General features: G+C 36.0%; 1 protein-coding gene across 1 annotated transcript; it reads right to left on the minus strand.

Moving 5' to 3' along the window:
- Positions 1–1001: 1001 nt before the first annotated feature.
- Positions 1002–11142, minus strand: LOC115433939 (calsequestrin-2-like). The gene is made up of 11 exons (XM_030155529.1): positions 10900–11142; positions 8469–8553; positions 7973–8073; positions 6873–6981; positions 4900–4973; positions 4094–4224; positions 3969–4014; positions 3830–3884; positions 1774–1874; positions 1611–1685; positions 1002–1529 (listed from the first exon to the last, which is right to left on the minus strand). The coding sequence occupies exons 1-11, from the start codon at positions 11140–11142 to the stop codon at positions 1323–1325; spliced, it is 1227 nt and encodes a 408-aa protein (XP_030011389.1). The 3' UTR covers positions 1002–1322.
- Between the last annotated feature and the right edge of the window lie 1155 nt (positions 11143–12297).

Below are 12297 nucleotides of genomic sequence, written 5' to 3' on the forward strand. Positions count from 1 at the left end.
ATTTTGCATTTTTCAGTGTAAATCATATATTTGTTCCCTATATTTAATTTACTGATCATGTAGATGTTCATAAAAGCTGAGAAAATTCAAACGTTATTATATCAAAACAGAGGAAAATTAGGAAACAGTAACTTTTTCAACAAGATATATTATTAATTAAACACAAAAACAAGTGTGCCCAACCACTGTCATTGACCAAACTCCATGGGTTTTACTGGTGAATCAATGTTGTAGAAGATGACGGTGTTTCCACGGTAACTATGGAGCCTCTGAACATCTAAATGGATCATATCTGATGACCATGAAAATGTGACAAACTGCATTTTACACCAATTATTTACATGGATTGACAAGATTAGTGGATCAACAGGTATTAAACAGTTTACATAAGTAGATGGTTTTAGTCACTGGCGGCTGTTTGGGTTTTTATGGGTTAAATAGGTGATAATCAGAGCTTTTAAAGAAATTTCAGTTTTTTTGTAGATGTTCAGATTATTTGCATTTTTTCTGAAAGGATAGTTTGTCAATTTAAGCATTTTCATTCTGTAATTTTACTTTTTTTTGCACCAAAACTCATTTGTCATTTGTGTTAACATTATTTCTAAGTTATTATGCTATTATTTTACTGGTCCGGCCCATTTGAGGTCAAACTGGACTGTATGTGGCCCCTGAACTAAAATGAGTTTGACATAACACACATAAAGCTGTGGCCAGAGAGGAGACCTTCCATGCACTGAGGTGAAGGTGGGGATTTAGAGCAGAGAAGGCCTCAGACCCCGGTGCTTCCCATCCCTCCGATAAGAGGCTCCAACTACTACAGAACTACAAAAAAAATAGTTAAAGGTGCAAGGTGAACTTCACACATCAGACATTTAACAAGGAAACCTCCCAACACTTTGTATTTGTTGCATATCTTTAATAACAGCTTGATGAAGCTTGATGAATGAAGCTTCTCCGTTGAAAATTGTGATTTTAATACCATCTCTGTGTTATTTTGTGGACACAGCTTTAACATTTAACATTTTAAGTTGTAGTTTTACGCTTACTTTTCTACACAAAACAAGTCTAAATTGTTCACATCAACCTTAACAGAAAACTATTTGACATGGAAACTAAACTTTTTCTGATCCAGGCCTCCAGCACTGTGCTAACTATGACAGAAATAACATTCCCATGATGCACCATAATCAGCTCTGGTTTATATCTATTTATAATTTAACATTTTATCAGGGACATTATTTATTTTTACTTCTTTACAGAAATGATCTGCTTCTAATTTGTTTATTTTGACCCAGGATTGGAAGAAAACACTTTCTCCAAGCTCAGTCGTCACTGTCATCTTCATCTGGGTCATGAGTTTCCCCGCTGTCCTCTGACGTGTAGCCGTCAGTGTTTTCCTGGTCATCGGCAAAATCATCATCATCTTCAGTGTTCACCCTCCCAGACAGGACATCCTCGATCCAGTCTTCCAGCTCCTCCGCCGTAGGGAGGTCCTCGTCGTTGGACATGTCCAGCCATACGCTGTCTGCCTGGAAGACACAACGGTAACAAGGTAAAACTCAGGGTCCGTGAACGCCTCATTTTGCTGTAGAACTGTAACCTTTGCTCACATCTGTGACGTTGACCACGCCAATTTGAGGTCTGAACAGGTCCAGCTTGAAGGTTTTTTCCCAGTATGTGGTCAGCTGGGGGAAACACAGTGAAACAGTGTCATTTATCTGAATCCTTATTCTAAATGTGAAAGAGCATTTTTGTATGGCCATGAGTCAGAACCAGAGGGAAGTCATCAGGGTCGATCCACACGATACTGAGCTCCGGGTTGTTAGTGTTGTCTCTGGCCACGTCCTTCAGGATCTCCAGGAACTCATATCCATCTGCAAGAACAGAGAAACCTCGGCCTTTTAGATGGCAGAAGTATACATGTTCCTGAATCAAGAGGAAGTACAGATACTTATGGTATAAAAGTACTGATTCCTGTATTTCCCTCAGTATTTGGGATTCATTTGTGCAAGTGCTGCAAAATAGAGCTCCAAATTGTGATCAACTAGTTGAGATCATGCTAAAACCAAATGAGTGGATGCATTGAAGATGTGTTTCCTCATTTTCTCACCCAAATGGAAAACCAGGTACCAATGGCACTTCAACCCAAACACGATGGAAATTTCTGTTTGCTCCTCCAGTGGAAAATTGTCCCAATTCACAAGCAACAAAAGACAATTCCACGCATGAGAGAGGAGCAAGTGATTACAAAGCAAGGGGTCCTGAGAGAGAAAGGCCCTTTGAAGAGATCGAGGTGGGATAAGTGATGAGAGATCAACATGAAAAAACAATGAAAAGCCTTCAAGGAAGAACTTTAGGTGAAATTAGGGAGGATACAAAAAAGGAGATATCACTGATGAGGATGACCCATGTACAGGAGAACACATAAACCCAGAAAATGAGAGATCCTTTTCAAGCAGGAAAGGACAAGACTGAAAAAGACAAGCCTTCAATAAAGGATTTAAAGCTAAACATGGAAGGAGGACAGCCTTTGAGGATGAAAGAGGTGGCCTATATGAGACAAAGAAGGCATGGGCAGAAGAAAAGGAAGATGTGACAAACAAGAAAAGATCAAGACCCATAGAATGAAGGAGGCCCGTCTAAGGGGGAACACATGATACTGTAGAATAAAAATGTGTCACTGAAAAAACAAAAGACTCAACCAGCTCCTGTTAACATACAAGACAATTTGTCCATCATATTTGCTTCTGTTTGGATGTTCAGAAAATGAACACAGCAACTGCAATTAGAAGAAAAGCAACCTATGACGGACTGTAAAAATAAATCTTACCAAGTGTATTTTTCTTATTTCTAGTCAAAGTATCTCATCACACTTAAAATAAGACACAATCACCTGAAGAGTAACTTTCCAGTGAGATATAAAGAACTTAGTATTAGACAATAGAGCTTGAAAATCTTATTTCAAGAAATCTCACCAAGATAATTTTCACTTGTTCCACTGGCGGATTTTTTTGCTTAATTCAAGTTTTGTTTTTTGCTTTTTTGCTTAATTTAAGCAAAAAATCTGCCAATGGAACAAGTGAAAATTATCTTGGTTCGATTTCTTGAAATAAGATTTTCAAGATCTATTGTCTAAAGTTAAGTTCTTTATATCTCACTGAAAAGTTACTCTTTAGGTGATTATGTCTTATTTTAAGTGTGATGAGATATACCAAGAAATGAGAAAAATACACTTGAAAAGATTTTAATTTTTTTCCAGTGTGAACAAAATCAACCATGTTGAGTGGTTGAATTTGAGTCGGATATCTGCAAGGAGCACATCAAGTGGTAAAATATGTCATTTCTTTTAGTGATTAGGTGTAAATTGGAAGATGTACAGTTGAATTATAACAATTTCACCAGATTCACCATCCCTCTCTGAACATACTTTGTCATGAAAACTCACCTTCAGTGTGTTCAACTGGTCAAAGGGGTTTGTTCCAATATAATGTGAGTAAACCACCAAAATTGGCCACAACATGTGTAATGGCTGACTTCCTGTTGGTTTGGCTTTTCTGCATTTTGTGGATTTTGGTCAGATACATGTGTGTACTGATTTTCATGCCAGTTATTAAAAGTAGTTGAGGGCATTGGTCTTTAGGGGGTGCTAGCAAGCCTTTTTTTTCAGTCTTATGCACAAAACATATTAAAATGTACAATTTTTCACTGTATGTAGCATATGCAAATTTTTGTGCGTGTTTAGCCCCTTGAAAACTGGCCTGTTGTTTACAAATGGGCCTTTGCACCAGCAGTGCTCAGGCCCTAATTAGCTGTAAAACAATGCACAGACCTGGATCTTCCTCCTCAGCAAAAGCAACAATATGTATTCCATCCATGTCATCCTCCTGGAAAAGGCACAAGTAGCACAAATGTGATCTCATTTACAACACCACCTCGAATCAGTGCCACAAAAATCTGTCTCTACTCACCCATGTCTCAAACATGTTCTCAGCCCGGAGCTTCCGTAATGTAGCCCTACAGAGAACACATTATTGACGTTAAATCACATCCAAAAGCTTCGCCAGCTTTTAAGAATATAATCAATCAAATGAACCTCCTGTGTTGGTTGACAAACTCCACGATGTCCATCTCTGATAGAGGTCGGCCTGGGAGGATGGCCGGCTCCTCCATGAATGGCTCATAGAAATTCACCTCGTTCATCTTCAGGGAGAGATGTTTGGCTACCTAAAACATACAACGTGCCAGGACTTCATTATGGAAACAGAACGAATGGAATATATTAGAGTTTTAATGAGCTACTGAAGATAATTAAACACAAAATCACGAAGTCTGTTTATCCATTTGACATGTAGAGAGGAATTGGATTTACATGAAAGGCTGTGTTTTTAGGACCCAGTTTGTTGAAAATCGAATAGAACACATGGAAACAGTCTGACTAGAAAGAAATATTCTTAAGTACCAAATTATGAACACTAATACTGTAATTAAGTACCAAATATTTTTGCTTATGACTGGAACATCTGCTAGTGGAGTAGAAAAACTTTGCTTGGCTTGTCACTGAAAGACCGTAATGGAAATGGGGGAAAAAAAACTGAAGCATTTTGTGCATATTGCAAGGAAAAAACTCACACATTAATTTAAGACAGAATTAATATTATTATAAGAGGTCAGATAAGTGACCTCAGCCATAAAAGAAGGAAAACAGTCTTATTCCTCTTCATAAAAATTATGCAAACCATAGTTTAGCTCATTTACAGTCGAACATATGTTTTTTTAATATTGAATAATAAATAAATAAATAGAGGGATAATAGAGATAAATGTTCTTAACTTGAGATCAAGACTATTGCTTTCTTAAAATCTTCCAATGCAATCACCAACATGCATTTTGAGGACTTACTGATTTATCAAAAGTTGCAAAAAACTTGATGTAGGGCTGAAAACGCTCTGATGCTTCCTGTAAAGCTTTGAAATCTGACAAGAAGATAAAAAAAATACACAGAGAGAGAGGGGGATGGGGGGGAGGAAAGAAGAGGAAGTGAATGACAGGAAACCAAAAAGTAAAGTGAAAACAGATTTATACTACGGAGGTGAGTTCATTGTTCATATTCAGGTCACATTTCCAACCAAATCTACAGTATGTGATTGGGAAGCCAAGCAGTTAAACACACCCACCCCATTCAATTCCCCATTATGATTCTGCTGTCTTCACCCAAAGTCTGCCTTAATGTAATTTTATACGCTTGTACCATGCTCCGGGCTCCATCCCAACAAGGTCAGCGGCAAGGACCAGCCTATCTCTGGCTCCATAATGAAACTTCATTCCACTGTCATACTGGACACAATAGCATCTTCCCTGTCTCACTTTTTCTTGCTTTTTTTTTGTTGAGAGGGACTATAATTGCAGTTTGACCTATTAGATCAAGAAGTAGAAGCTATTTAAAGGCTCTCGTGAGACTGTGAGAGTGCCACAGTCTGGAATCAGGTTTCCCTTCAGCAGCCATTTAGGCTTCATGTTGATGTAGATCCATTAGCCCTGAGATCCCATTAGTGTCCTGGGGACATGATGAGGCAATAAGGACCAGAGATCAAAACTACAGGACTCTTAACCTGCATTATTATTTCTGCCCTCAGAACAGCTCTGCATCTCCAGTATATTAGTAAAAAGCTGGTGGATTACTTGTGATTTCCGGTGCATCAGATGTCCTTGCATGTGCAAACACACACATCACCAGCAGCAGGAAAATTATTCATTAAAAGTATAAATACTGCACTGACAATACTCCATTACAAGTAAAAGCTCTGAATTAAAACCTCACTTAAATAAAAGTATCATCAGCAAAATGTATTGAAGAACAATGTCTGCGTTTTTATATTATATATGATTTTTTTTTTAATTAATTCTAGTGTTTTTATAATGTGAATGTAGCATTCTATAGCTGTACATGTTTAGGATTTAGCTAATTAGAATTACTTTATGTACTGATGATAGTTTAATCTGCAGTTACGGCTCATACTCTATCTTAAACATCCCAATCTGCATTTCCTGTATATTAAAAAACTGGTGGATTACTTGTGATTTTCGGTGCATCAGATATCCTTACATGTGCAAACACATGCATCACCAGCAGCAGAAAAATTATTAATTAAAAGTACAAATACCGCACTGAAAATACTCCATTACAAGTAAAAGCTCTGAATTCAAAACCTCATTTAAATAAAAGTATCATCAGCAAAATGTATTGAAGTAAAATGTCAACATTTTTATATTATATATGTTGTTTTTTTTAAAATTCCATTTAGTGTTCTTATAATGTAAATGCAGCATTTTAAAGTTGGACATGTTTAAGATGTAACTCATTTAAAACTACTTTATGGACTGATGGTAGTTTAATAATGTGTTGTAGTCTATAAAGTAATTATATTTACGTTTCCATAGATCTCTAAAGTCAATTTTATATTATGAAAACTGTTCAGTTTTCAGTTTTATGGCAATGAATTTTCCAGCTACTCCAAGAGGATGCATTTTGCTCAAGAAGGAGGGAATTTTCTCAACTCATTAAGGAATACATATTCCTTCATCTTACCACAAACATTGAAAGTCTCTACATCCAAACGTGGCTTTTACTGGACAGAGAGGGGATGAAAAACTGTAAATCTGAGAGGTAAAGCTGTCAGACTAATATAACAGAGTAAAAAGAGTAATATTTACCATTTAGATGAAGTTGACTGTAAGTGTAAAGTTGCATACAATCAAAATACTCGAGAAAAGTACCTCAACTTTGGACAGAAATACACTAATTCAGTAAAAGTACCCCACTGTACATCACTTGTTCATACAGACATAATACATCACTTTGTGTGTAAACTAACGTGAATCCTCTCCCCTGAAGTAACCAATGAGGCGAATGTCTTCCTCCATTCTCTCGAAGGCCCGCAGCTCCATGGCGTTATTGATCATTTCTACTGGATCCTCCAGCACCTGGAGGGGAGTGAGCGGGAGTTTATCATTTATACTGCTCATAAACAAATGACACATGTACTGCAGCAGAATGTGAGACTGTCAGAATCAACAGAGGGAAGCAGCATTTTACCAGTAACTTAGCAAACATTGCACACATTAATTCCATCAATAAGGTTTTGCAATTAAAGTGTTTCTCTTTCTAAAAAATTAAAATAAAAAGTGGTGTTACATGATAGAAAGAGGTAAGACTACTTAGAATGTATCTCAATACACCGACTTATTTAACGTAACATCAAAACTTACAGTTCTGTGCAACAGTCTTAGTCCGACATTAGATTTTCTCATTTAGTGAAGTTCTAATGACCATATATGCATGTCTCAGTCTGTGTATTTAATCCTAGTCCGGATATATGTGAAATATGTACAGCAGGAAAAACAAAAGTTTCAGGAAAAAAACAGCGTCTATAAACCAAAGTCTTAGTTTTTAGTGTGACCTCCCTTTGCACTTAACATATCTTTAACCCTTTTGTTCAGACAATATGAGATTCATGGCATTAATTTTCTGATGTTTTACTCCAGGTTTCATTCAACACATCAGATGTTTTTAATTGTTTGTGGTGCTTTTAGTCATGAGGTCAGAGGTCTAAACTAAATAGTGACTTTACCCTTTAGAACACATTTAGTTAGTTTTTTGTGTGTCTTTTAAGGCTGTGCGCATATGTCCTGTATTTCCTGTTGTATTTGAAGAAAAGAGAATGAGAAGTAAATATGTATGCTCACTTCAACCTGGCAAAATGAACAAAGATACAAGTGGAATAAGACTTTTGTTCAGTTCTGTATTTCATCTTATACTAAAATATTTCAAATTAACCCTTTAAATATGATTCCATTATCATAATATATTTGCTGTATAAGACTTCAGAATAATGACTGTGAACCTGATGCTGTTTATTACAGGAGCATTTCTTCTCTCTGCATCTCATTTTAATGTATCAGAATCAGCACTCACGTCCAACAGGAACTCAACCAAGGTGTCGGCCGACAGCTCCCCGTCAAATTCAATGACGCGGTCGTCCTTAAAGACATACAGACTCCCCACCTCTTCCATCCCTACCAAGACAACATTTGCAAAAGTTGAGGCCTTCAAGTTACGGAAGAGGATTAGGGTCACTGGGAAAAAAAATTAAGGTCCAATATATGTATTTTTTTTATTATTATTTTGAGAAAAAAGTCAGAATTCTGAGATTAAAGTCAGAATTCTGAGAAAAAAAATCAGAATTCTGAGAGAAAAACATTTTTCTTAGATTAATAATAATAAAAAATATATTACGCCTTACTTTATTTTATTTTTTCCAGTGGCTCTAATCTTCTCCTGTACTCAAGTAGATGAACAGTGAACAGTATAGTTTTAAAAGGGTTACTGTCACAAGTGAAAATACAATTTAAAATATGTAGCAGAGATAGTGATGAGAGTGATACTGCACTCTAACTATTGTTGGTCATACCCAGTTTTTTGGCTACTTTCACATCCTTCTGGGCGTCCACCATCCCAAAACCGATGTCTTTGTTTTCCAGAACCTGCGCTGTCAGCTGCATGTTCACACACATGGGCAAACACCAGTCAGCATCAAACTTTAGACAATAATTCATGAACTGTATGAGAGCATCAAGCTCTGTTATCCACTGCAGTAAAAACAAACACTTGACTCAGCATCATCTGCTCTGCTGAAATGAATTTGTATCATTTTTATTTCAGCTGGCAGCCACAGCTGCTGTTGTCCTCATCAATATGTCTATTCATTAGCACAGTGTGTGCTGAAAGCCCCCCATGGAGTTGGAAGCTGCAGAGTGTGACTCAGTTTACACTTCTATAACATGTAAAACATTTAGAAATAAATAGCAGAGTTAAATTTGGTTTTATTTAACCCATAAAGACCCAAACATCTATCAGCCAAAAGCATCTATGATCTAAAATGTTTAATAGCTTTTGATCCACCAACTTTATCAATACATGTAAATAATTGGTGTAAAATACAGTTTGTCATCTTTTCATGATCATCACATATGACCCATTTGGACGTTCAGAGGCTCTATAGTGAACGTATAAACACTGTCATCTTCTACAACATTGCTTCACTAATAAAACCCATGGAGTTTGATCAATGACAGTGGATGGAGAAGCTTGTTTAATGTTCAATTAATGATATATTTTACTGAAAAAATTCACTTTTTCTTCAGTCTTCTCTGTTTTTATATAAAAACCTTTGAGTTTTTTTCATTAGCATCTAAATTAATTAAATGAAAATAAATTATTTACAGTGAAAAATGCAAAATACAGTGGATAATATTATGATAAATGGTGATACATCACTTAAGAAAGGTGAAATAATGAGAAAATTCATTGACACAAAAGTTGCAAGGGGTCTTCATGGGTTAGTTTTGTTCTGCTTTTGAAAAGGTGTCCAGGTGTCAATATTTTGCTCATAAATAAGAAAGAACAGATGCAACAGCGCATTAGCAGAGCTTCATATTTCTAGTTCAGATAGTAAAGAGTTTTGGGAACAAGCTATAATTAAGAAACTGACCTAGAAACATTCCCAAGGTGCGTGAACCACACAGGAGTATGCATGAAGGGATTAAAATCACTGCTTGTCAGCCCACACTGTGTGCAGGTAAAACACCGAATCAGTCTGTCAAACTGTGACACCATAAAGCCTGTTTCACTTCACCTTATGGTAAAGGAGACAGTGTTTGTGTCAAGGTAACAGAGGAAGAATAGGGGTATTCATGGCGTGTTGTGACAGGCTGGAGTCAAATCAGTACGGCAGGTGAGGCTGCCAGTCTGTCCCTAGGGGATTTAAGCTGTAGCTTGAAATGTTTTTATGTTATCAGTGACACAGGATATAGCAGGGCAATGTATGTCACAACAGATACAAATCTGAACTGCCCTGATCCACAATGACAGCTTTCTGGCAGTGTTCAGGTAGAAGGCGGTGAAGTATTGCTGGAAATTAATGATTTTTGAGTGTAGAGTTGTCCTGGTGGCATAGATAATCAATTGTTTGCATCATTTATTACAGGAAAATAACAAACTTCCTATTTCACCTTTCTGCTTTAATGACAATTTTACTTTAATATGTGGACCTGTAGAGGGACAGAAAACCTTGGAACCTGTGATAAGTGTTTTCCACTCTATTAATAAACATAAACATTTAATAAATGGATTAATGAAAAAATTCAAAGGTAAATTGCCAATGAAATCTTCAGAATTTTAGTCCTATCATAGAATTTTCTATATCTTCTTGTCCAGGTAACACAGACTTGCAAAGATTATTTTGTTTATCAATCAGTTACCAACTATTTTGATAATGAGTTAGTTTTTTTTATGTTTTAATCAGAAAAGTCCATATTTGTTGGTAGGTGGAATAGGCTCCAACATCCCCATGACCTTACTGAGGACTAAACGGTTTAGAAAATGAACAAATGAATAAACAAAAGTCTAACTTTTTGGATTTTAGTTACTTAAATATCAATATCTTTAATCTTCAGTAACAGAAAACTTAATATATATGGCTTCTGGACCCAACCAGACAGATGAGGATGTTATCTGAAGCATGGAAGGACGGAATAAGTGATCACTTGATGAAATGATCAGGATATCAATCATCATATCATATCATCAATGCAAATAAATATTCATTGCAGCCAAGACCTCCACACCATCTATCATCTTACATTTATTTACATTTATGCGTTTGGCAGATGCTTTTTTCCAAAGCGACTTACAGGGGAAAAACTTAAAAAGAAGAATAAAATACAAGAATAGATAGATCTTCCAATTCCTACTTAGCCCTAAATCCAGTGTCTTCAGCCTTCACTGCATATTTACTCTTTTCCACTCTCATCTTTTTCCCTCCACTCTCTTCTCCTTCTTACCTCCAGCACCAGCTCGGTCATCTGAAAGCGTTTCTGGAGGCCCTTGTTGGCCGGCAGAGGTTCATGGTAGAACAGACACAGAAGGTCGTATCTCTTCAGAGCTTTCTTAAAGTTGCGCTCGTTGATGTCCAACACCCTGTCCTTTCCATCAAAATTAGGGAACTCCAGCCCTTCCTCAGCACTGCAGAAGAAAATCAACTGAAAACAGAGGCCAGATAGAAGAGAAAACCAGATCTGCAGCATTGTTCTTTGATTATTTTTTACAAGTCAAAATTGTGAAGCATTCAAGGAACCTCTTTAAATGCAAATAATATAAAATTAAATGCATCCACTATGATTTTATTGTTATCTATATGATATGAAAAATTGTCTAATATTTTCCCAATCACTATTTTCTCTCTCTTTGTCGCTTCCTTATGCTCCAATTTACTGCGTCGTCCTCTTTACCTTTCTTCTGTCTCCTCCTCCACTCTAAAAAGTCTCAGGAGGGTCTCCTTCTTTCCTATTCAATTTCCCTCCCTGGTTGTAAGAGAAAAAAAAAAAGAATATAGGGCAGTCTTTCAGGGGGTCATTCATGTTCTTGAAATAAGTTCAGAAATCAGAGCAGAGAGGCTTTAGGGATTTCATTAGGCTTTTAATCAGCAATCAAGGAGCATCACATGAACCCTTATCATCAATGCATTATAAAAGTAATTCGATGATAGGAAAGTGTTATAAAGAACGAATTTACTTATTTCAATGAATTTAGAAGTGAAGGTGTATCTCTTTGATTTTAATAGGAGCTTATATCATTGGCATTACGGTAGAAATACTTTTTTTTTTTTCTTTATTCAAGTTCTTTGTTTACAATGACAAAGAATAATCGTAGAATATAGTAACATGAGGAACATAAGAATGATGGGGGAGCATATACAGAGAAAGCTCAAACAGAAACAAACAAAAAAAACATATACTGTATATGTATACACATATATTATAGACATAAAATGGTTATGACATTTTAAAGACATTCAATGACAAACAATTTTCATATGTGTTAACAGCTTTTTTGTTCACGCTCTGTGAAATAGTTGATCAGTACAATTCTATTTCATTAAGTGAAATGGAAAAATAGAGATGAAGAAGAGAATTTACACTTATGGATATGAAATTTTCTGAAAATGACAATTAAATTAATTGCCATTTTTTTTGTTTGTGTTTCTGTGGTCTTTCTATGAAAACCAAAAATGATATATTCAAATTTTAACAAGAATCCAGAATCAAAATGACTTCTTATAAACTGCAAGCAATCTTTCCAAAAACTCTTTGCGACTGAGCACTTGTTTCTGGGTGTTTTTTGTTTTGTTTTTTTTTTGTACTAAAGGTGCAGTCAGGACCAATTGTCTTAATATATCTTAA

The sequence above is a fragment of the Sphaeramia orbicularis genome, chromosome 2 (assembly GCF_902148855.1).
Source record: "Sphaeramia orbicularis chromosome 2, fSphaOr1.1, whole genome shotgun sequence".
NCBI lineage: Eukaryota > Metazoa > Chordata > Actinopteri > Kurtiformes > Apogonidae > Sphaeramia > Sphaeramia orbicularis.